This window comes from Cygnus atratus, chromosome 9 (assembly GCF_013377495.2).
Source record: "Cygnus atratus isolate AKBS03 ecotype Queensland, Australia chromosome 9, CAtr_DNAZoo_HiC_assembly, whole genome shotgun sequence".
Taxonomy (NCBI): domain Eukaryota; kingdom Metazoa; phylum Chordata; class Aves; order Anseriformes; family Anatidae; genus Cygnus; species Cygnus atratus.
In genome coordinates this window covers 11,822,780-11,849,785 of record NC_066370.1, presented here as the reverse complement: position 1 = coordinate 11,849,785, position 27,006 = coordinate 11,822,780, and the positions used below count along the sequence as shown (strand labels likewise).

The window sequence follows — 27,006 nt, the reverse complement described above, 5'->3', positions numbered from 1 at the left end:
TTGTACAACACTGACAACATAGCTAAAAGACTTAAGTCGTGACTCTGGCACTAAAGCAGAATTTTCTGCCTAATCCAGCTTGGCAGTTTCACTTCACGTTAAGTACTATACTGAGACTTTTAATAGGAGGAACATGCAACAGCAGATGACCAACCTAAAACGTCCCACAGACCGAGGCACTGAAACAAATGCTAACTAATTCAGCTTCAGCTTTTTCAATTTAGGAACAATGAAGTTCAGCAAACGCAAATTCAATCCACAATACCCCTTATTCTTCTTGCTTGTATACACATTAATATTAACCAGACAAAAAGTGAGAGATGGAAGTCTTACGTAACCAGCATGACAAAAACAAAGCAAACACTGCAAGAGTTTCAGGTAGGGTTTCAGGATTGCATTAGAACTATTACACTAGCACGTCTGGGTGTAATCCTTTCCCCCAGTCTTAGGTGTTTTATTTCCTCCTTGTCAAGGAATCAAGAGAAGGATTTTTAGAATTGTTTCTGAAGTATCATTTGTTGTTGAAATAATGTTGAAACCATGAGGAAGATCTATACAAACACAGCATCCCCTTTCTGAGCATGCATGAAGTCCAAGCAAGTAGGGAGAGTATTACAGATCCTGTCAAGCGCCAGTCACAGATTCAGCATCCATTTATTTCCCTGTAAGTTTGCTAAGTCCAACACATGAAAATTTATTTTCCTGTACTACACCATGTCCGGTATTTCTTTTTCCACACATTTTTCTCCACGAGGGGGAGTTTGCTCGGTTTCTGCACATTTTCCTGCTACTGCCTCATGAGCAGCAGGCTTGCTGCAAGCAGGGGTGGCTGCAGTCAGGCTCCTCTGCACAGTGAACACAGGAGCAGAGGAACCCTTCGAGCTGGAGACACGGAGCCGCTAAAACACCTTCTTGGCCCTGACACACAGGTGGGGCAGGGCTCTCAAGCCACTGAGACAATAATTGTGAGGGCCAGGACACCACAATATGGACCACCCCAAAACGTAGCTCTTAAAATCATCCACTGAAATACCAGTCCTTATATTGGTGAGACGTTTTCCTTATGATTCAAAACTGCTCGTATCATTCTGGATGGGTCCAGACTGGAGTTTTAGGATACTCCGAGAGGAAACAGAGCTGCTGTGGAGATCAAGGAGCTCTTGCTGTACAAAGTACTCCCATTAGGCTGCAAAATAAGAAAGCCCTTAATGCAAACACAAGCCTGTTGGCACACTGACTGCCTATGGCAGTCTCTAAACTAAAAGCACGGCAAGACAATGCTGCAGGCCGATTTGGGGCATAAACGTGGTCCAGGAGAGCAGGCTGTGATAGCGAGGCTGAAGGCCTTCTCCAGCACCAACACCGCAGCACCACAAGCAGCACAGGAGCTGCTGGGGCACTGGTTGGCAGGACTGCATCAGCTGCAGCCATATGGGGGACACCACCGTCTCCCTGCTGAAAATGATGAGAAATAACAAATATTACATTCCTTCCAAGCAAGAGCCGCAGCAGCCATCCACGCTCGTGCACTGGTGGAAGTGTTCCTGCAGCATACAAGTTTGCTAGGATAAATGTAATGCCACAAGGGAGACATGGGAGATAAAACCAATGATTATTCTATTTAGGACCAATTAGGGCTGAAACCAGGTTAGATTCCTGCACACACGGTCAAAGACAAATTTTTAAAATCCCGTTTCCGAGGGCTTGCCTTCCTTGAATAAATGTCTTTCATCTCATTAAAACAGATGACAAACCATTTATCCCATGATCTATTTTTGTATACCATGTAGTGCCAACCAACACATCAGTTCCAAATAAATTCTCCTGCTACCCTGGCTTGCCTTCCTACACATTCTCCTTCTACCTATCTATAGCCATCTTTTAGATTAAACCACTTTCTTTTAAATACAAATGGAGAATGTTGAAGTAAATGGTTATTAACATTTAAATGTAGTAAAACAGGAATGACTACAATATTTATATTAACTGCATGTGAGAAATTCACATCTCAAACTCAAGAGTACAGTCAAAAAACTTACTTTTTATAACATTTTTTTAAATGGGAGTTAGAAGAAATAATGTTTCTTTGATTCTTAGTATAAAATACTCCTTAGTCTAAAGCACGCACATATACGTGACGATATGATTTCAACAGTTTTCTCTATTGCCTTATTCATTCTGGAGAAAAAATCCACAACACTACAACAGGAAATCCTTTTTTTTTTTTCTTTTCCTTTTTTTCCCCCCCTCCAACTGGAGAAAGCAAGGATTCAGTGAAATTCCTTGACTTCGCAAATTCCAACCTTATCCCAATGTCAAAATTATATGACCATGTATGTATAAAGCAATTGTAAAGAACTGTGAAGCACAAAGGAACAAAAATCTAGTTTCAAATGGAAAAATAGATGCCAACCAAACTCCATAAAGAGCAGTGGAGTAGTATTTCAAGTAGTATTAACACCGCGTATGCTAGTTATGTCTAGGAGCTTAAACTGGTGAAGCACATTTCTCTTTCCCTTACTGAAATGAGTAATGCTGTAATAAAGCAAGCATTACTAGCATTTCTGCCAGATTCCTTAATGGTGTCAAAATAGCTGCAGTAACATGCTTTCTGTTTATTAAACATACAAGACAAGACAAAAAAGTTAGATCATAAATATTAATTTTGGCCACAGCTTCTTGAATTCCACTCTAGGCACACTGTGCTACCACCCACACTAATTCCTGGTATAATTCTTCTGAATAGAGCTGCATTAAGAATGAATGCAATACTTTGTCTTTAGAGAGGATGCTAAGGTTGCTGAGGCTGGAAGGGGAGGGAAGAAAAAAACAGTATAAATAGCAACCAGAAAATGTGAAAGTATGTTATTAAAAATTGTTGAAGAACTGCCCAGTATAACTGATGCAGAATGCCTGTATTTTATGTTCTGATCCATCAGATACAAGCAAGAGCATGGTGCATCTCAGGAACAATAAAGAATTTTTTAAGGGTGTCCTCATACACAAACCTGCCCGTACCTACCAAACAAGGAAGAGTCTGGAGTGCGGAAAGCTAGGAGCGATGCCAAGCAGCTCTCGCTGCACAACAAACGTTTACAAATGAGGAGCAGTTTCAGAGTAATTACCCTCAGATGTTTGCTGGAGACTAAGCTGTACAGACCAGCCCGAAAACAATCTGGTCTAATTTTGTTCATCCATTAAGCAGATAAATCTGCTTAGTCTTCCCCAGGTCAATGGACAACAGACTACCTTTTACAAGTATTTTCCAGCAAAAACTGCTGTCAGTGCAATAGGTTTTAATATAAAGGTTCCTTACGTACACGCATCTAGACAAATATTTGTAAAGTGTTACAATATTCATGTGGCAATCAGGACAATTGCTTCAAAACATGCTGTTAAATGTTCTGTGATGTAGAGAGCTTTTAAAATCAGTGATTAATACAGAATTTTAAAGATCACGTAATCAAAATGCTGTATTTTCACAGATAGTTTAGGCTATGATGCAATCTAAAATTGCAGTTTTTCTAATTTACAATTTATGATCATCCTGGTTTCAAAATAATTTAAATCACAGACAACCAGGCTAACATGTTGTGAAAGTACACGAGGGTTAACAATAAATGGAAGTAGATATAAATCTAACAAATCTTCTGTTTCTTTCCTGACTCACATACACACAAAAACCAGAGCCATATTATGTTAAAAGAGAAATCCATCAAGCAAAACAGAATCTACACCTCTCTTCAGGTATCCACTCGCTGATGTTTAATTCTGGACTACAATCACCTCCCAGCAAGCACTCTACTTGCATTACTTGTAGGAAGGCAGAAAGCATTAGATTTTGAGCGTTTGGGACACCTGGATTTAACTGTACAACCACTAATACAGCACCTTCAGAGTATAAACGTACCATACAAGTAAAATAGGTCGTGTTAATTCAGACTCTCACCAAAGCAAATAACTAACACACTGCACCAAAAATACAACTCATCTTGTTTACTGCAAAGTTAAATATAAAACCCCTGTTTTTGTACTTCTGAAAGTAAAAATAAGTATTTGTAAAAGAAAAAAAAAAGCATATTTAATAGCAGATAAGCTTAGAATCCCATCTTTCTGAATACAACCTCCTCAGTAGATTTGCCTTTCTTTTGATACAGAACGGATACACAGGTTCTGTTGCATTCCTTTTCTATCAGTCCTAATAGTTACGGTGAAGCTATGTGACATCAGAACACAACTTTCTGATGTGAAGAGACACGCCACAGTGCCATCCACAGAGATGAAGCACCCCCTGCGAAGCCATATGTATCCTCCCACGTCCACAACTCACGTTGGGTGCCAGAAGGAATCCTGCCGTGACTCCAGCCTGAGAAAGCCAGATCGATGCTCCCAGATTGGTATTGCACAGAAAACGAGAGCACACTGGTATATGAGTAAGCGTGTTTAAAACAAAGTAAGGGCTGCAGAGCAGAGAAACAAAAAGAGAGGAGATGATGCAGCAGTGATCTGGAGATATGCCATCTCATCAGAAATGGGTTCCCTTTTCAGGAGGCTAAACTTACAAGATGTCTCTTTCAAAAGTAATCATTAGCTGAAGAAAACAGCAGTCTGGCAAAGATAACCAGGGGGAAAATACAGTGAAATGAAGAAAACAGAGTGAAAAGAAAACGCCAAAACAAAAATACAAAGCAAAGCCATGATAAAAAAGAGAAGAAAGATTTTGCTCATTTAGCAGAGCTTCACATTGGCAGGAAGGAGACAAATGGATAAGGTCCATGCTTCCACTTGCTCCTTGTAACATGGAAGTGCGGAAAAATATGTGCAAACTCTGAGAAAACGTGGGACCTTCACAACTCTTACTAAAAATGGAAAAGGGTGGCCAATACTCACTGGGTAAGGAAAGAGAGAAGAGACGTGTAAGGAAGTCCTGGCTATTTTTAGGATCGCAATGCTTCCAAAATTAAATCTGTGTAAGAAAAATTTTCCAAAGAAGCAAGGAGATTTAAAGCAAGCCTTGACACTACTCAGGTATCACTGATATTTGACTGTAACTTTTTCTAGCCTAAATGCTTATAATTTGAAATGCTTTGAAGGCATGCTTCTAAAAACATGGTTTTAAGGGAAGGTTTGCCAACATTTCAACAATATGGTTATGTTAGACACAATTATCATCAAACTAATGAAAAGTACACTTATGAAGCATGAAATCTTTTCCCTTTAACTTTCCTCTGACTTCTTCCTCTTATGCGAAAATATAAAATTTCCTTTATTGTATAGAATGATGAAAAATAGCTTGTTTGGGGAGGGAAAAAGAAAAGAAAAGAAAAAAGAAGAAAAGCCCAAGGTTAATTAAAAAAAAATACCAGCCCCTGAGTCAGGACAGACACTGCCTTTCTGTCAAGAAAAGCAAAACAAAATTGCAATCAAGCAGAAACAATTCAATCAGATCCAGCCACATGATCAACCAAAGACTGTTCTTTGCGTGGTCTGGATGTATTTATCCCAAAACTACAATCTCACGCATTTCATCTCAAATTTGAAAGCCATCAGCCTGTAACACACAACATTATCAAAACCCTCCTTGAACCCATTTGTAGCTTCACAACATCTTGCAGCAGTAAGTTCTACAAGGTCATTATGAGTTGTACGAAAAGGATGTTCCTCTTTTTCTTTTAATTTGCTTTGAAGCTATTTGCTGACTTGTTTCAGCACTTCTCTCTCTTGACATGAGAAATAATGAAATATTTCTGTGCAGTAAATGATTTTCCTCCCCCAACTACCTTTTCCCATGATGAAGAATCCTAACACACATTTTAATTTCCTTCAAAAATTACTTCAAATTACTTTAAAATGACATTTAGTTTGTTCCTTAATAATTCCCACCCACACCTCAAAGTTTCGAAAGTAGAAAACAACTAACAAATATCTTATTTCATCGAGATTCAACAAAGCTGAAATTCCATATGTATTGATAATCAGAAATCTACAACTGCAATTAATTATTAAAATTGTCAGGAAATGCTTTTTTAATATTATGCAATGTATCTTAACCTTAAATACAGGTGCTGCCCTGAAAAACCACCTTGTTCTGTCTTAAAAGAAAGTCTGTCAGCAACAATCCCCAAGTTTACCTAAGCAGAGTGAAAGGAAAATTCAAGTTTCTAATAATGTATTTGGATTATGATGCATAGCCATGAGCATTAAATCACATGTGTTGATATTCATACCTTATAAAAGCACTTCAAATTGCTAAATCCTAATACACAAGATCTCAAAAATTACAGAAAAGACAGACCTATCAGGTGAAATCAAGCTTCTATCACCATTTTATTAAACATCTCAGTATTTACCCTGTCAACTCTGAGAGTGAGTGAGGTTCCAACCTCATGAGTGAGGTTAGAAGACCAGTCACGACAGGTAATAGTCTGAAATTTCTTATCAATGTTAGCATTGCACGCTTAAAAAGATTAAAAAGAACATAGCTGTAGCAAATCTAGGTCATGAAGTGCAAACACTGATTTTCTGAGTACTGTTTTGGTTGCAACGGAACCTCTTCACTGGTGGACTTTTCTTTCATCAGCACCATGTCTCCCTTATACTCCAAATCTTTTTACTTCTCAAAATATTTGACTAAGCATATCTTCACATTTTAAGACCAGCTAAACAAGACTGAAGACATATGACCTACCTGTATTGTACACGTGTGATGTGGGAGAAGTGGACATTTCTAATAATAAAGCACTCATTTTTGCACTTCCTGACTGTCTTCAAATTAATTTTATATTTGTGGTGAATAGCTCCTTTGTCCCTAATAAACTTTAATTATTTCAAAAATACTTTGATATAAAATCAGGTATTGCATAAATTCTGATGAAAGTTATTTCTCCCCTACCTCCTCTATCCTTCTCCATTTTCTTCATGCTTTAAAGAGTACAATGTAATCTATTTCTAATTATTTAGACAAAAGCAAGACACACATACTTGACAAGTTAAACTTAACCTTTGCAAACCTGAAATGCTGAAGAAATACAAACCATTATTACAAGCTCATGATAGGTTTCTTTGCTGTTTTGTTAAAAGTACACTGTAATATTACTTGAGAAAAGCTATTGTCCAACAACTATGGCCTCTTCTCCTATCTTTCCCGCTCTCATAGCCATACTACAATTAATGCGCATTTAACTTGTGTAACGAAAAACAAACATTCACTTTTGCTATCACCTGTCCTCTTATAAATGCCCACTACGCTACCAAATGTCCACTGGATTTGGAAAAGTGTAGACGTTTAAATAACACTCTCATTGTGGCTTTCCTTTTGCCATAAGCCTTTAATTTAAACCACATGTGTATGGGAAAGTCAGCACACACAAACCTCTAGATTGCCCTCAGACAAATTGTCTTGTTCTCCCAGTTTAAATAGCTGCATCGCTATATTCACAGATAAAACAGACTAAAACATGTTAAAACTTCTCATTAAAAAAGTATCAATAGTAACTATTGCTACATCCATCCTTTCTAATTAGATATAACTGGTGTTCAGCACGTGCATTTTAATGTCATCCTATCACACAGAGTACTCAACCTCCAGCAAGCCAGTCTGCCAGCTCCCCAGCTCCATGTCCCTGGTCCCCCTCACTTACACGTGCTTCCTGTGGAACTCCAAGATCTTCCCTTGGATTCTTTCCTGGTTTGGCAAATACTGGTTTGTTTTTAGGTGTTCCCGATCCTCTGATTCATCGAAATCCCCTATTTCAGCTATTACAGAAAATAAAACAATGTTAAAATACAAAGAAGCAATGGAAAAGGAACAAGGACAGAAAATACTTCATAAGGACCTGGGGGAGACCCGAAGAGCTGGACTATATTTTCCTTTCAGCGTTTCCAGTTTGTGCATTACACTTTGTATCCAGCTTCACTTTACAAAATGCACACATCTACCCCAAGCAGACTTCCTGGAGGTTACAGCAGCACTTGAACATTGCTTGAAAAACAGACTTGTTTAAAGTCGGAGATGTGGGACTCTCAGAAAAACTCAGTTGTCTAAACATGCCTTCTTTGCAAATGCCTCATACCACACCCGCATATTTATTTATTTATTTAAGATATACATAACAATAGTTATGGATAATCCTACTTGGTAAAACAGCAAATTAAATTTTAGGAATGGTCCAAAATTAAATACACAGAAAGAAGAAAAGAAGTCTTGTGTGTCTCTATAAACTCAGATAGTGCCTACATCTGGATTTTTGGCCTCCTCTTCACATATCCACACTTGTCAGAAATGACACTGTAGATTTAGGATGAGATTTGCAGGAAAAAAAAAAGAGATTTAAAAGTATGGAACAGCTTCCATCTAATAAAACTTGAAAGAGACCAGAAGTCATTTGCTTGGAAAAGAATAGCATTAGGCACACAGGACTTACAGCAGATGTATATAAAACTACAATTTGAATGAAAAAAAATATATATATGATTAAATTTCATAAAATTTTGCATTTTAATTTCATTTGGTAAATTCGTAATTGCTGGAAAAGTAAAAAATAAATAAAGAAAAAAGAAAAAAGTTTTCCTGTGCAACCTGAAAAATTAAGCTGTGAAGCTCATTTTCATGGGAGGGTGCCAAAAATATAAGCAAATTCAAAAACTAATTTGAGAAACACAATGAAGCAAAGTTCGGAAAGGGAAACAAAGAGATAAGGAGTCAATCTGACTTTGAAAGGTCACATGCAAAGAATGTTGGATGGATGCAGTAATGGAAGTATCACCAGATGCTTGTTCTGTTTCTCACGTCTTCCCCAGCGCATCTGCTATTAACTACTGTCAGAAAAAGGAGAGTGGACTACATGAACTAATAATCTCATCCAACACAGCTGTTCTTTAACAGAACATGGCAGTATCTTGTTTAAAATCAACCCAGCATACAAAACAACAACAACAAAAACGAAAGGTACTTCTGTAAAATAATTTTATGTTAAAAATAATCATATTCCTTCTTGTTTCTACTTTTCTAGTAGGGTAAGAACAAGATAAGCAAAGCCGGACACTGCGATTTGCTCAACAGCTCCATGCTGTCCTGGAATTGTTCCTAAAACATTTGCAAAGTTTTGACAAATCATTAGCAAATTTTAGTTGTGCAACTCACTAACCACATACATAATACAGTTTTGGTCTTCCAAAAGATAACTAACTAATATTATTATAATTATGTTTTAAAAAACTAATTAGGAGTAGAGAACTAGTAACTACTTAGTAGTACACATATGAAAAGGTATAATTTAAAAGCTTTTGTGTCAAGTAAGCAAGGAGGCACAAAACCCCATTTCTGCAGCTCATATTACAGGTTTGGCTGCTGCTTGAAAGGGCAGGCTAAGCTGAACTCATTTGGTCTCGAAACCAATCAGTCTTTCAACCTGCTTGACTTAAAGGACACATTTTTAGCTCTTTAGCTGCTTACAGACTGAGTAAGCAGAAACATGGAGAGCTCCCAAATCAATTGCTTCCAATTTCCACTTCCACTTCCTCCAAAGAAAAAAGCTGCTGACAACTCTAGTGTTGAACTTGTTCTCTCACATTTCTAGTTTTATTTCTGAAACGTCAGCCCAATCTCTGTATGTTCATCACCTTCCAGCCACTGGAAAATTTAGAAACTAACTTAAGGAAGCACAGCTGTCTGACAGTGACCCCGTTTGCAGAGCCAGAGCAAGACAACACGCAGGGGTTTTGGTTTTGTACAATCTCCTCAAAGCCAAAGTTATCTTGTACATAAATAGCAGCTGCTCCCCACAACACCAGGAACTAGCTAGCCCTGACTGTAATCCCACTGTTCAAAACAAGCAGGTTTACTGCATGTATAGAAAAGAAACACTGCAAGACAAAACCCTTCTAGTTATCAGAATGCAGGCAAAAACTTCTGTATGCTCTTAAATTCAACTTAGCAATAGCAGCATCAGCTGATGCCACCACAGTGGCGATACTAACATTGCAAAAGATGAGAGATGAGAAGAGCTGCCGTATTGTCACTGCAGGTTAGTCGTTCTTCTGCCAAGTCCCTCTTGATTTGCAATGCAAACAGATACCTGAAAAGAGAGAGTAAGAAGTACAACCTTGACATGGGAAAAAATTTTAAAACAATTGAACAGTATTTTAAAAAAAAAAAAACAAAAAAAAAATGAGCATCTCCTAATTCTCCTGCTCTCCAAAAACAACATAAAACGGAAGCCTTGCTATCAAGGACATCCAAATAAAACTAAACCCATGACTAATCCAGCTGCACAGTGCAATTTATCAGCGTAAGTGAACACACTGGAACAAGGAAGCAGAAGGAAAACCACACTCTTTAACCAGTTTGAGTTGTGAAGTAACAGCAGCTGTAATTTTTAGCTGGAAAGAAACTTAAGGAAGACTTCAATTGATTTTATTTATTAGAATGGAGCTGAGAGAACATTACTGATCCTAGTGTCTTGTCAGGAAAAATATTTTTTGCTCACAATTCATTTACTCCGTGATTGCATTTTCCAGGACAATAACATCAGCAGTCTATAAAGACAGTAAGAAATTACACTGACTTTTCTTATGCACTATGATAATTTACCAAAGTATTTTCCAAAGCACTGGTTAAAGAGGAATAGGTTTATTTGAAAAAATACAGGGAAAGAAGAAGAATATGACAGGATCGAAAGTGCAGTGATAAGGACTAACTTAGAACCTAAACCAGTATTTTTTTTTTGTTTTATGAATATAATGTTGGCAAGTCTTTTGTGCTTTTCTTTTTACTTGGAAGAAAGTGCGTAAATAGGCAGCAGTAAATAAGCAATATCTTATTATTATAAACCTAAACTAATAGACTAATCAATATTCTTTAACGAACTATTCAACTATTAAAAATAATTTTAAAGACTTTACAAATATTTAAAATCTCTGAAAGAGAACAAAAGATTTTTTTTAAATGAAAATTAATTTTAAAATAATTATGCATTAGATTCTCAAGGCAAAAAGATAATAAAATGTATACATTTTGAAGGCTTTTTTTTTTTTTTAGGTAGTGTAAGAAGCTACTAAAGACTATCCTATAACATACACTCTGCATTCTGCATATCTAACTGTGCGATATTGGCTTCTTCAATACAGCTACCATAAAGCGTCCATATCCTTAATAGCATTATGAAATACCTTGTTGCTCTAAACACAGACCATAATTCCACAATAAATACTAAGTAAGTAGAGAAAAACACAGTTCCTGCTCCAAAAAGGTATATTCTTAAGGAAATTCCTACAAGTAACAGTAATTAAGATAAGAAAATTGGGAGTAAAGGAAATACTTAGGTAATATCAATCATTACAAGAGGCAATCGCATCACAGGAGTTATCATCCTTGTTTGCTCTTAAGTACATCTGAAGGATGACAATAAGGAACCTTTATGAATCTATAAAAAGAATTCCAAATAAACATAGTAAATCCGGAAAAAGCATTAAAGAAGCTCTCTAAACATTAAAAAAAAAGTCCTTTTAACAAGCACAGATTTCAAACCACATTCACTGGTGCTAGTGAGTAGTTGGGTCTGCTTAATTTACCAAAGGTTCACCCAAAGTTAGCAACTGGCAAAAGTAACCCATTATAAGCACCAGTGATAAATCTGAACAGTAAAGCGTCTTTGCTAGTTGCAGTATACTTAAAACGTGGACTTCTGCAGCTTAAAGAATAAATCATTTATTAAAATATGTACTGATTATTTTATATAGGTTCCGTTTATACGTGTTTCCCCTGTACCCCATCTCTTTTGATACCGTGATGTTTGGCAAGACCTAACTTGTACTGTTTTCTGTTTTGAAAAATGTTTTTTCTGATAACATTCTCTGCCAACACATTAAAAATGTGACACTATTTAAAAGTGCTCTTTCACTTATCTTCAGCGTAAGTCTTGCTTGGAAACAGATGCAATGACCTCCTATTCTTACCTTCCTTTTATTCCAGAAGATAATGCAAACCAAATTCTTCAGAAAATACTTTACCTCGTATATTCCTCTTGCAACTGACCCGGGTCTGGTGGGAAAAACTTTACAGCTAGACGAAGCATTGTAGTCTTTGGTCCTATAAGAAAAGTTAGTCATTTCACAAAAAAAAAATGATCTTTGTAAGCACCTGCATATTATGCTTTCCATCATCCACAGAAACACAACACACAAAGTCTAGCCAGCTTTCAGCTTGCCAGCTGGCTATGGTGGTCCTATGGGGTGTAGATAATCCATATCAATACAGGTACAGCAAAAAGGCTCCTTTTAAAACTATGTATATATAATAGTTCCAGGGCATTGAACAAAGTAAAATTATTTTGTGCAACATGAGGACTACAGAACAGCTACTTGACCGCTTTCAAAAGCATCGCAGATGATCCTGCGCGACGTTCCCAGAACAGGACGGAGCAGCCGCGTTGCACAGCTCCCCTCACTGCGGCTGCCACCAGGAGCTGCCCAGGAGAGGAACCCAGGAGGGCAGCTGGACCCAGCAGGCTCCCCACAGGGACCAACGGGCATTTGCAGCCCGCTGCCAGCATGCCCGTTAAAGCCCATTTCAGCCCTTTTTTGCCATTGACCTCATCAAGCTAGGCAACACAGAAAAACCTAATTTAGGTTTAAATCTAAACAGAATCTGAGATAACTGGAATTACCTTTCTCAGCTGCAGCAGCTATTCTTTACTCAGAATAAGACATCATAACCTGGACCCTGCGCTGACCCAGGAGGAAACATCAGGACGGGATCAGCAAGCCCAAGGCAAGGCAAGCCGCCCCCCTGGAGAGCAGCTCCGCAAAGTGCTTTGCGGCAAGAAAACCCCGCTGTGACCAGACCCCATGAAGAGTCTCAGCCTCATGCCAGTATTGTTGGAGGGCTGTTAGACAGTACCCCGGCCATTCATTGGGCCCTTAGCAGATACTGCTGTTCTGCTCGTTTGTCTGCTTTTAAAGCAGAAGGGGTTTAGTGTTTTGCAGTCAGTCCGAACAGTAAGACGTCTGTAAACAGATTGCCTGCACCAACCCACCAGGAACTGCGGGACGTGGCCCAGTCCCTGATGCTGGGCTTCATCCCTGGGCCAGCTGCTCCAGGTAACGGCGAGCCCGTTTCTCATTCACACACAGATCTGTGCCACAAAGCGCGCTGCTACAACAGTACCAGTGAGACTGCAGGGGAACGAATCCCAAGAAATTCGAAGACCAGGAAATTCTCAGGGAATTCTCCAGGCCTCCTGCCTTCTTCCCCCTGACGACTTGAGAGAAATCGGTTTTCTCCTGCTCTCGCGTTCTCAGTTGCCACCAAGAAGGGAGGTGTACGATTCTCCATAGGATTTTAACACGTCTATCCTCTCATTTGTTAGCAGAGGAACAATGAAGTTTGCTTCCTTCCTTGGAGAACTAACTTTCAGACTACCACAGCCAACTCGGCCTGAGTTACCACAGGTTTGGTGAATGAAAAAACTAAACCACTGATCCCTAATTAGGGCGTGATATCTAGAAACAGAGGCTGGAAATTAAACTTGTTAATTACACACAAGGTTTACATTGGGCAAAGTCTAATACCTTATTTCAAGAATTTTATAATTCTTGAGATACGTCGAATGCAGAAAATATATGGTGTCAATGAACCAGGAAAAACAAAAAACAAAAAAAACACCACCAACAACAAATCCACTTTACTTCAATTTCCCAAAATTGCTCTTAGCCTTTGGAAAACCTCCACGAAGTTAAGAACAGACATGCATGTTAACCACACCAATCAACTGGAAAATATTGTTGCAGTAGCAATTTTGACAGCCTTCTGAATGCTACATGTGTTAAATGACAATAAAACTGCATAGTTGCTTTTGTGGCGCTTTGTATCACAACTCTTCTTTTTGTTTTTATTCTTGCCTTTTCTCTACGAATTATTTTCATTAAACTAGGAAAAGACTTTTAGCATAGTGCAAGGCAACACTGGATCAGTCTTTACCAAGATGCAGAATGTACTGTAAGAAGCCAAATCTAAAAGCAAACAAACAAACAAAAAAAAATCGGGAAAAACTACCCTGGAGGTACAGTGACCACCACATTCTATAAACCGGCAGCTCCTCAGAGATGGTGCCCAAATGTCATCTCCATACCGTGTGCCCTTGAGGAAAGCGGGCATTTGGATCCACACTCATCGCAAAGGAAAACGCAGAAAGACATTTCCATCTAGGCTGCACTTGAGGCATTTCTGATGTGCACTTGTGAGCACCAGCCGTGCCAGAAAGCCCCTGGGGAGGAGGGATGGGGAGGCACCGGCACACGGTGCTGCCAAGAAAAGGTTCCAGCTCACAACCTTTACCCCCCCCGCTGCTCAGAGGAATGATTCATTGCTTCAAGAACCCCCTTAATATTCCCAAACATCTGGAGGAAACCTTTCAAAAATATTACATTTAGACACTAGAGTTGTGGAAAACTGCCAGGTTATTTTCCCTGGAGCAACACTGAGCTGATGCTGAGCACACCTGGAAGCCACACACCACCGCACTGAAAAGCCACATACAGAATCATTCTTTCCCTCTTGGCATGGACATGTGAAATGAATCCTTGCTGCAACCCAGTGTCATAAATTTGAAACCCCCTTCCCTGTAAATTGTCCATCCCGGGCAAATTATGCATACATAGTGATTTAAATTTGGATCAAAACATGGAAATCCTTTTCTATTTTCAAATTGGTCATTGTCTGACTTGCAGCATAGTAACTGCAGCATTACAAATGGGCTCCGTGGAGATGTCTCTGTGATATACAAACCCCCAGAGGCACACGTAACTGCCCCCATGAGACCATAAACCGAAGCACTTCACGCAGTGTACCAGAATGGTTCTGTAATAGAACTGAGTACGTCCCTGCTGAAATTAATCAAAAATAAAATCCGTATCATACCAAAGAAAAGTTTCATACATCTCAAAATAGGTCATCACCTAAGATCGGTCTGAATGTAAATTTGTTCATTTAGATGTTTTTATTTTTGAGGGCATATCTGAGATTCAGAACTACGTGCATACAATTACACAGCAATCTCCATCAGCTCTGTAAACTAACATGTTTGAACTGTATTAACTTAAAAGCCCAGGATAACATCTAGCATTCTTATACTGCTGTGCTAAAAAGAAAGTTATAAAGTTAATCCCAAAATTATTAAACTTAAAACCAAACCAAACAAAATAAAACAACCAAACAAGAACCTTAACAAAACTGTGAAGGCTTTTTATTCAACAGTACTGTCTAAACTCTTCTTTACGAAGATGCTCCTAATGCTATTGTATGTCTGCTACTGGATTCAATGAAGGAATAGCCTAAATCACTATTTTTGGAATTAACCTTTTAATTGTAAACATTTTCAAGGTGCTCTACATTCATATTTAAATTTTTAAAACAGCAGAAAGCCAGGAGGGGATTCAACTAGCAGTGAAGAAGGGCTCTCTCCTGAGCTACCAAAACCATACAAATTTAAAATTGGGTTCAAAATGTGAGCATGTGACAGACTCTACTGCTTAAGATGACAGATTTTTTTAAAGACAACTTTCAACGTCACTGGCAACATAACCTGGGTGGCAGGTCACCAAACAGCTGAGCAGCCATAATTTCTAGCATATCCCCATGGTCTCAGACCATTTTAGGACAATATATGTATTATGAGTGAACTTGTGACCATTGGCCTATTGTCTAAGGCTGAGTTTCCCCTATTTATATAATAGAAAGCAGAATCCAGCAGTAACCAAGCAGTATCACAGACCTGTGTTCCACCAGATCTTTTGACTAAGACATAAATCCTTCCAGTAGGCAGCTATGGAAAAACAAACAAACAAACAAAAAGCCTAACTGCATGGAGTATATAAAAAGATGATACAGCAACATTTTTTTTTTAAATGGGAAATGGAGATTTGAAGTGGTCAGGGATGTCAATGGCAGTAAGGACTTCTACATTAGTGACAAAGTGAAAATCAGAGAAAATGTTGGCCCTTTGCTGAATGAAACAGAAGACCTGGCTAAACAGGATAGTGAAAAGGCCACGGTGCTGAATGTCTGCTTTGCCTCAGTCTTTAGCAGCAAGACTGGCTGGCCTTCAACAATCCCAGGTCCCAGAGACTGGTGGAAAGGCTGGAGCAAGGCAAGTGTACCCTTGGTGGAAGGGGATCAGGTCGTGGAATACCTGAGCAAATTGGATGTTTATATGTCCATGGACCCTGAGTGGATGAACACTGAGCAGGGGTTGAACGAGATGGACCCAGAGGTGCCTCCAGCCTCAGCCACACTGTGGCATTCTCCATGCACATGGTTAGAGATCACTACCTCTGCTCTCTCAATGAAGCTGTTCCTGAGGAGACTTCAGAGAATTTCTGACAATGAGAAGGGGAATACCCACCATGTTGAAATTCACTGAATATTAACAAGCTCTGAATTTTGCCTGGCAAGGCAGAACAATGGAGAAGGCAATTGCAGCTTTTGCAGTCCTTGTGAAAGTCAATCAGCTCTCAGACAGGATCACGACTGTAGATGTTACCTCCTCGCTCACAATGGATTTAAAAATCCAGAATATTCCTTTTTGTTTTTCTCCATTGTAAGACAACACAACTTAGAAAAGCTCACAAACACCAAATGTTATGTTTCACTAACTTTACATCAGCTGATCCAATCTATCTAGATATTTATCACAGAGGAAGAATCGTATGCTCAGTAATTTTCCATTCCACCCACCACATACTACATATTAAAAACACCAGGTTTGCATGCCCAAACAGGAACCATTATCATCCCTACCAAATACAATTTTCAGGGAAGAATAACCAGTAAATCAAGTAGTAATTATGAAAGCAGCCCACATAAAGTAGATGCAAATTAAGAAAAACTTCCTTTTTTAAAACTACTTACTCCGTACTTGTTTAATAACAGGTTTCATAGGTTCCAGCCAAATCTGAAATTAAAGAAAAAAATTACAAACTGGCATTCATTTGAATACAATACGAAAACATCAAAAGTAAATTCAATTTAAGCAGTACTTAATATATATGCATTTTTTCCTCACTGTAGCAATGCAGCAATTCCTTTGCCTTAAAAAAAAAGTACTTTCCATTTGAATTGACATTTATCATGTATCAGTACAAAAATCACTGATCCATGCTTAAAGCTCATTTGGACAGAGAATGAAGAGTCACTTCAGCAAAAGCACATCACCAATGCTGAGGTGGTGCACAGAAACCATGCCAAAACATGACAGTAGAGAGAAGCCCAAGTACAGAATTACAGAAGATCTGGGCGATGCGACAAGGCCTGAGCTTTTTCCTTTCCATGCTCTATCCATCCCTCTCCTATAGAATGATACTTAAATATTTTTACTCTTCATTCATTTCCCACAATTTTGTTCTCTCTTGAACAAACAGATTTTTAAAGAAAAACTGTTTTCATTCTAGTAACCATAAAACTATTATGATGTATTCTGAGTACTCAAGTCTTTTATTATTTTTTTTTAACCCCCCTCTCCAAACAAAAACACATTAAAAAAGCCATAACAGAGCAATGGCTTAGGTGAGGTCCTCATCAGTCACTTCTCTTGCAAGAGCTGAGGATTTTAAGAACCTTATTACCAGAAACTCTTTAGAAGCTTTGCAAAAGAAAAATAAACTAAACAAGCTTTGCTGTAGTCCCTTGGCTCAAAAGCAGCATGCATTAGTGCTGTTAGCATTCTCTATGATCTCAGTCATACTTTCTGCATGTAAGACCTAGAAGTAGAAAACATAATAGAGAAAGAGAACAAAGGCCCTATTTTAAGAACACTACTCAGTTTAGAAGCTACGTTGCCCTCTTTGCAAGGATAATCAATTAGGATGCTTACAGAATCTTATTATTTATCTAGACCAATGATTAAAAGTGAATGCAGGCCTATACAGCTGCTGGGGCCTGTATCTATTGCAGAGAGGTACATAATGACTCTTCAGGGAAATTGACTGAAATCTGAATTAACTGAATATGAATGTCACCACCACCAAAACTACACATTTAACATGGTTTTGTAAGGGCTATGCAGACTACACTTTGAGTTACTAATTTTTAGTGGAAAGGAGGATTTTATTTATGTTTCTGAAAGTGGAAACATCAGCAGCTACATAACTGCATTATATGTTTTTGAGATTTAACAAGATACAGAATCTGATTCTCCCCCTCTACTTTATTAGTTGACATTGTTCTGATGAGTGAAGTAGATTTACAATAAATCAAAGAGAATCCTACAGGAGACTCCAGCACTTTTGACACTTAAGCAACTGCATCCACTCAAACTTTTTATTGTAATGAATTTGTCAGGAAACATTACATACCCAATATGACTGGATGTTCTGGAACTCAATTCCAAAGTAGTCCGATTCATTCAAATTCAGATGCTTGTAAACTTCTGTCAATAAAGCCTGGCCATAATATTTGGACTGAAAAAAAAATACAATGAGATTAAGACAAACTAATTTATAGCAAATTAGAAATAGAATATGGCATCTTTAAAAACTATAGAAAAGATTTTTCACATTAGCATTGACCACCTTTGCTACTGTAATGAGCAAACACCCCCTAGACAGAGTGTACATACAGACAAGTTCCACAGAATGGCAGTCAGCGACGCTGGAGGCCATCTCTACCCAACCTTATCTATGCGAGTGGACAAGATCAGCCGCAAGCTATGTGTGGGTCCTTCAGTGAACCAGCAACAATCCGCCCGTGTAGCCAGCAACTGTGGCTCTCCCCCCAGCCAAAACTGACTGACGCAGGGGCTGTGACACCTTTTGTCCCCACAGAAAAGAGTCTGGAGCAGGACTGCCTCCCCCAACCATACCACTGCAGCACGCCACATTGTCTCTGTCGAGCTGCTTGCGATGGAGCCCTCCCCACCAACTCTTTGCCCAGCCTTTAGGGCAAGCTGCGTGCAACGCCACAAAACCAATGCTGACAGAAAGCAGCTGTGGTAACGCAGGTGGAAAGAGGGAGTTTTCACAGCACACCCAGAGCGAGGGCACACAGCTCTGCTTGAGGCAGCACCCGACTGTGGTGCCAGGCCATGCTGTGCGCCGTAGGCCGTCACAAACCACTGAGGGAAATCTGCCACCATCTCACAAAATCATTTCCTCCCCCACTCTGACTTGTTTTCATTGACATTGACGTTCCAGCTAAACACACCTGAGGCATTCATGTCACTCAGATTTCATTTATTTGGAAAAGTCAGAGCTCCAGAAGACACTACAGTTTTCCCAGTAAAACAGGTACAAACAGTTCCGTAATTGACTCTCTAAACTCAGAACAGTAGTTTTTTTAATGAGGGTAGGTATTAAAATAATTAGTAATAGAGTAAGTCATTTAAATGTGCAAATGAAAAAAAAAGTCCTTTTGGTTAAAATAAGAGGGTTTAAAAAAATATAGAGAAAGTTGGGAAAATCACTCTGCATTACTGAAATTCACAAAAATTGAAGAGGAATTGCTGCTTACAAGACAGACTGACTGGCAGTGGTTTTTAGAACCATGCAATCTGGCTGTATCACTTCAAAATACCTCTGTATCACTTCAAAAAAAACTCCAATGAGAAAGTATGACAACTGCAGTACTGGAAGTCTGAAGCAGCACTGGTAGTCTACCTGACGTGAACAGCTGACTGCATCCAGTGCCTTAACAAAGGAGGAAAGTACAGAAATAAAAGGATAGAAAACGATATGAAATCAGCTCATCTCTCTCATCCACGCTTTCATGAGTTATGTTTACCCATGAAGGCAACCAAGAGTATGAAGCACAAGTCAGGTGAATTCACATGGCACAAATACCATTAATTCCAAAAGTTGCTTGGTATCCCACTGGATGCCTCTGATGCTGAAACCCCCAAATAACCCTGCAGGAAAGCAGATGAGATCCAACACAGTGAGAAGTGCTCTCCTCTTTTTCTGGTTACAGAAACATTTTTATCCAGTTTCTGTAAGCAGTCTCCCTCGAGTTTACCCAAAGAGCTTTCTTCCCTGAGAAGACCAAATAGTGCCTTTTCAGTGCTGCATTTGAGTCTTTAGACAGGAGCACGCTGCTGCTTCCAGCTCCTGGCCTCATGGTGCACAGCAGGCTCAGACAGACAGCCTCAACACCGGCCTCCAGGCCTTGGGCGCCGTGTAAACCACACACAGAGCGAAGGAAACACACGCTTGCCATGCCTCACCACCTCTAAATGAGACCTTCCCCTGAAATTTAGAAACAAATCAATGTAATATTAGCATAAACATTTTGCCATTTCAGAAAACAAAACAAAACCTCATGGCTGATAACCTTCCGCTGCTCCCGCGCAATGCCCGCTATAGCCAGGTGATAAAAAATCCTTTTATCTTTTTATTCTGAAAATTCGACTATTTGGATCATCCACCACAGGAGGAGGAGAAATTCTGGGAAATGGAAAATTAGTGAGATTTGGTAACAGAATAACAGGGTAAGAGGAAACTGTTGCAACTGATTAAATTATAAAGGTACCATCCAGATGTTAAAAGTGTAAAATTATTTTAATCAGGCTTTCAACTATAAATTTAGGTGTCATTTACAGCAATGGCTTAAAAAACTCACTCTAAACTGAATTTAATTTCATAGTGATTCCTCCAAAATATAGACCAATGTTAACAATGCCACATTTTAATATATATATATTAACTAAAAATCAGTTACAAAAGCTTGAGACTGAACACATTTTATTCTGTCTCAAATCCAGTGGGAAAATTCTTCTAACAGATATTTAGTTCCTCTTTTTTTGTTGTTATATTTATCTATTTCAATATGCCATGTTATAACCATTCTTTCTGAAAAGCTTCTTAACATTTTGAAGTTTACAGAAATGTATGTTCAGTTCTGCAGTGGATAGCTCCATGTCATTGTTTTATCTTCATGAAAGCCGCAGAAAGTAAATCTTCTAAGTAATTATATAATTACTGTAACTTTGACGTCAGGTCAAGAAGCTGCATGAATGCAGAAAGGTCCCATTTTCAATATAAATTCACAACACAGCATACTTTCCATTCCAAAGTTCTCAATTACTCTTTATATGCTGCCAAGATGATGACTAATGGTATTACTGAATTGCTAAATTATTACACACACACACAAAGTGTAAAAAATTAAATAGGCAGCTAACAAAAGCTTCCCCCAGTGACCCCACTCTGATTTTTTTTTTCTTCAAATCAACTTGTATATTCAGCTCAAGGCTGAAAACTTCTTAAAACCATAGAAGTATGGTATCAGGACAGGTACGTTACACTGTCACTGCACTAACAGAACACCTGTGTGGCAATCCCACGCCTGTATTTAGGGTGAATAATGCATTCAGACTACATGTACAACAACTAAAGCTTTGCAGTTTTCATAAGGCTTTGTGATATGATTACCACCACCCCCCCGCCCCTTAAAGTGCTTTCACATTCTGAAATTGAAATTATTACTGTATGTAATGTACGACTAATGAATAGATCATCTTTCTCATGGAAGTATGAAAATTTGGCAGGTGAACTGAGCAGAGAAAAAAGGGATATAAGGAATTACTCCACCAAGAGCTGGTCAGACGTCAGCTGCCTATGAAATAACAGCCACCACAGCCAGTCTTGCACCTTTGTGCATTTTCTGGTATTTAGAAATAGAGGCACAACTCAATTCAAATTCAGGAGAGCTAAGGAAAGAACAGGAAAATTCAACATGAGTGCCTGGCAAACATGACATTTGGAAGTTTTTGTGCAAATAGAAATTCATCACCATATGTGCTCAGGCCCTCCTACATCTCCTACAAGCATATGGGGGGATTCCATAAAAATTGACATGAACCCGAGTGATCTCACTTTTGTTTCAGCACTGCATACTGTGATGTAATGAAAGACCTCCAATATGGGCAAACCAAACTTCCCATGGCATAACATACATCGTGTTGCTGAGAGTCCACATTATATCAGCTAAGCTTTGCTGACATACCTAGCGTGGATGAATTTTTTACACCGAAAAACGAGGCAGCCTTTTGTTCAGCAATCTGATATCTACCTCTGCCACGATCAGCTTTGGCTGCTTCTACCTTTGGGAGCATCACAGGACACTTCTTAAAAAAAAAGTTTTCATAACAGTATAAAAGTAACATAACTTTTACATAAAACCAGTATCAGAAAGAAATAGAAGCAAACATTTTAAACTGTAGTTTCTTTACAGAACAAGGTCTCTACTTTTTTAAGAGTCAGTCAATACATTCAATGTTAGCAATTTTTAGGACAGAAGAGTATAAGTAAATAAAAATGAGGAGTTGGAACAACAGTTATTGTCATTTTGTAATCCCAACTGTTACTTTCTATTTTCTTAAATATGATATATTACTGCCTACCTAGCAAATCCTCCCTTTGTTGGACCATTTTAGCTTCGCAAGACTGAAAAACAAACTAGGAACACAAATCATATGATTTTCAGTGGACTATATTTCAATATTATCGAAACCAATTCTTCCTCAGCAAACTCCTGTACATGTCTTTGAGAATATCTTAACTTTCTACTTCTATGTACTTTAACTTAAAAAATAACAACAAAACAAACCAAAACACAGTATTTTTATAGAGTATTCCTCTCATTTTCCAAAATGGACAAACCGCCCTTGCTCAAGCTTTCCAAAAATGAAATCCACTTTTGGCAGCAGTTAGGCTGGAAAAAAAATTCAGTCCAAAAGCCAAGAGTTTGGAAAAAACTGAGAGTTATAAAACAGAGGTATAGAATGGAAACTTTTGTGCAAGCCAGAACAGCAGGAACCACTGGTTTCCAGCTTCAGCAAATACCAGCTGACCTCGGATTTTGTGTTAGAGAAATCTGCAACTGTTTGGAGACCAAATCCTCCAGTAAACAGTATATGTATGAAAGGAAGAAGTTTATATTTTAGATCACCACTGACAAATGGCCAGGACAGAGTGCATCGCTAGCAGCCAAAGAGAGCCTTGAGCATGAAAAGTAAACTGAATTAGATTAAGACCCCTTCACATAGATGGAGGTGTTTTTGGCTTTGTTTTTTGGTGTTTTTTTTTTCTTCTGGTGCACTTTTAGTGTTCTTCCTAATGAAAAAAAATATTTCTCATGTTTTAGCAAATTGAAAAACGACAATCAGCAATTATACGTAGTAGTTACACTAAACTTATTTCCTTTCTTAACCAGAAATACACAAACAATTTGGTGATTTTATAGCTCTGTTTATCTACATTCCTTTTAAAGTCTGTTAGATCTCTGTCCAAATGTAGTTTGATATATCAAAAGCGTTTCAAAACTCCCTATTAATTACGATATCATTAATGCCATGTGTAAACAAAAACTGCATTTATGAATACAGGCTGTTCATTTAAACCACATTTATTAGAAAGAAGGAAATAATACAAGATGGCAAGGAATACCATTCATTGACATCAAGATTTTCATGGCTAAAAGAAGAGGAGCTTAAGGCTCCATATTTCATTTTTAATCCACAGGCTGGAAAAGTGAAGATAACTGTCCCCTCCTTCAGTACTTTTAAAGTTTCTTCAACTTTGATTGGAACAAATAGCTGATATGGAAATGGTCCCTGTTTCCCCACACACAAATACATGTCTTTACTGGGACCCTGTATCACTTCACATAATTCACGTGCTCAGCCAAATACTGCTTAAATACCATTTCAATTTAGTTTTCTGAACAGTTAACAATTTAACAGTAACTGTATGCTTTAATAGAAGATTATTTCATTTTTCTTTCAACGGTTTGTGAAGAAAATTGTATTTTAAATACATGTATTTGTTTCGCTGGCTTTCATATACTGGCAGGTCCCAACTACAGCTTATTTTACTAAGACAACAGCAAAAAAAGTTTCAAGTGCATTTAACAACTTGCAGAGCACCAGACATACAAAATACAATGTCAGTGGATTGGACCATCCTGTACAGGATCCTCCTGCCATTCCGTACCATCGCAGTTTCTACCTGTCATTTATCAAGGCCATCCTGATTTGTTCCAGAATTAAGACAAGAGCTGCAGGAACCAACACAGCACACAAGCAAGATTTATAAGCTGCTTCCAGTTTTCTAGCCACTATCAACTCATTCAAGGTAACTAAAACAATTATCATTAGATTCCTGCCAATAAGACTACTCTGAGTCCATTTCCAAAGTTCAAGTGCCCACAACTACATAGCAAATGGCATCTGAAATGTTCCAGCTCGTGTTCTCACCCCTCGTCTAGGTAATCTGTCCTAAGACAGGGCTGAACGTCGAGGAGCTTGCAGGGCCACGGCTGTTACACATCTCCATAGCTAAAATAGTTGCTTCTTCCAACATCGATATGTTTAACTACCACTGGCACAAGTTAAACACACAATTTTCTCTCCATCTTTCTTCTTTAGCACCCCACAGGTTGTTTTAAGCACTGCTTATGATTGACTTGCAACTATGGCAAACTTGAATTAGTAGGGAGCATGAAATTACACACAGGTGGAAACAAAACAGCTTTCTGTGTGACTCTGGGAGAAGAAGCCTCCCACAGAAAGGACTCCTACCTCCCGAGTTAAAAAAACAACAACTGTGTATCACGGTATTTCTACATAGCACTGAAATCAAGTTTACTCAAATATGGGTACTGCAAAATCAAACACAAATTTCTGAGTTAGTTTAAGGTACATTATTATGCTGCATACTGGGCATAATTATAGCCCAATGAGCATGTTTTCGTTAAAAAAAAAAATTCAGACTCCCCCCATTTTTTATTTTATTTTTTTAAGATTTCTGATTTTTTAAACTGAATCTGCAGCCAATTTATTCCAGAAATGTGAGCCTCTGGCTCATTTAATTAAGGCTTGCTTTAAAACCTGCGATCATTTAAAGGTTCACGCAGTGTTAGAACACTTCACTGCCAAATGAACCAGCTCTACCTAACAAACATGATTTTCCAGAGTGGCTAGACTTGCCAGATGCCTGAAAGTAGGAAAACAATCATTTGTTGATGTGGGAAAAGATCCCCAAGAGGGAGGGAATTGCGTGAACAAGATTGGGAAATGTGTACTTCGGTATATAGCATGGTCCCAAGCTCAAAAAGAACTCTAGTGCTAAAGTATAAGGAGCACTAGAAATAAGACACATGGTGCTTTCGAAACCAGCATAACAATTGAGGATTGGAGAAACAAACAGTTGCCAAGCGCTATGTACAGACAGCACATAAAAGATCCACCTGAAAATTACTGGGAGTCGAGCAGAAATTCGCTGTCACTTTTATCACTTGGAGAGCAGAAAAGCCCACGCACATGTCCCCGATGCCTTGGGTGCCAACACTGCTCTAGACTTCCTAAGGAAAAACATTCTGAAGTTAAGTCACTGAAATTCAAACTGAAATTAAACACCATTGGAAAGAGCTGATCGGGACACTGCTGCTCAAGATCCTGGTCCTCGATTGAGCATGCTGATCTCCCGACCACAACTGCTCACAGGCACTGGAAGCCAAACTTCTACAAAATAATTCTCAGGATCCGTGAGGAGAGCAGTCTGCAGCTGTAAGGATGAGATAATCATGATGTCTCCCTCCTGCTCCCTCCCAAGCTTTAAAATTTAGGTGGTCGTATGACACGTTAGCATGTCCCAGCTATATCCCAGCTATTCTTCTCCCCTCACAGCCACCTTCAGAGGACACAGGACAACGTGGCACCAAAGTTCATACTTGGTAGCAATTAAATGCCAGCGACTGCAGCATCGTAGGCAGCAGCTGCCCTGGGGTGGCAGAATCCCTACAGCAGGGGGATCACGGCTGTGGAAATGACAGAGAATTGTGCTGCTACCAGTAACACTGGGACAGTATGTACAAGGCATACTACTTCATATCATCTTTAAAAGGCTGAGCAACACCACACTGACAGCCTTTCTTAAACACGGATCGTACACCAGTGACACCGCCTTGTCAGCTCGCTGCATGACGTGCTCCATAGGTGACTAAAAAACCCAAGACCAGATAAAAGTGCGTAGTTATAAACAAGGGCTGCTGTCAAAATGGACAGCATGCCATTGTTAGCCATCCTCAAAATAAACTTTTCCCACTTCAAGAAGTGAGGGTACATAACGGAACATCTCAGTACCCGTTTTGTTCACGTAGGCCACAAAACAGCACAATCCAAGCTAAGAAATCAGAAGAGGCTGGGAATCTCTGTATTTCCCCCAGCTTTGCCACTGACAAGGCTCTACTCAGCTGTGCAAAACACCACGTATCCCACGGCTATTCCCTTTAACATGCCACTCCACCTAATGCACGTAAACTGTGCGCACTAGGAACCTGCACAGCATCATTTTGTATTTATCCATGGTTAGATATATAAAAAAAAAAAAACAACAAACAACAACACTATTTTAAGACATTTTAAATACAGACAATGCTTTGCTTCCCTTTGTTCACAAAAGATTACTAAAATTGCAAGTCTTTTTCCAGCAATCATGCTTTGGGGTCAAAACTATCATCCAAGCCAGCACCAACAAGACTGGACCCAGGATTTCATTGTGGGGCACGATGATACTCCAGAGATCTTTTGGCATTTTTGTCCACTTATCCAAAGTCAAAACACGAATGCATGCCAAACATCAGTAGTTGAAGTCCAGATCTGACCGGGCTAACACCCATGTGCGGCAGGGGTCAGACAAATAATCTGACAGAGCCAACAATCCAGAGCTTTTCACAAATGTAGCAGCTTGCTAAAAAATACACAGAGTGCATAGGCAAAGCTACTTCCCCATGATATCTCCCTAACGTGCCCTGAACAATCAACCTCAGAGAAGATGCTATACTTGTTTTACCTCTAATTTCCCACATAAAGTACCTAAAAAGGCTGGCAGACAGCTGTAAGGAAGCCTACTGCAGGGGAATATTTTAAAATATCAAGAAAATAGAAAGATCATAAAAGATTATCTACACAAAGCAGGTATCTTACAGGAAGGGCCCAAACTATCTTTTCATTACAAACA

At 38.8% G+C, this 27,006-nt stretch overlaps 1 protein-coding gene across 5 annotated transcripts in view; it reads right to left on the bottom strand.

The window, feature by feature from the left end:
* The window catches only part of FARP2 (FERM, ARH/RhoGEF and pleckstrin domain protein 2), an 86,074-nt gene that overhangs the window by 40,120 nt on the left and 18,948 nt on the right, over positions 1-27,006 (bottom strand). For all 5 annotated transcript variants that reach the window (XM_035544482.2, XM_050712638.1, XM_050712639.1 and 2 more), the window contains exons 3-7: positions 18,349-18,453; positions 16,907-16,949; positions 12,010-12,088; positions 9,979-10,076; positions 7,641-7,755 (exon numbers count right to left, since the gene is read on the bottom strand). In XM_035544482.2, the coding sequence (XP_035400375.1) occupies positions 7,641-7,755; positions 9,979-10,076; positions 12,010-12,088; positions 16,907-16,949; positions 18,349-18,453 (440 nt within the window). The remainder of the gene's footprint in view (positions 1-7,640; positions 7,756-9,978; positions 10,077-12,009; positions 12,089-16,906; positions 16,950-18,348; positions 18,454-27,006) is intronic.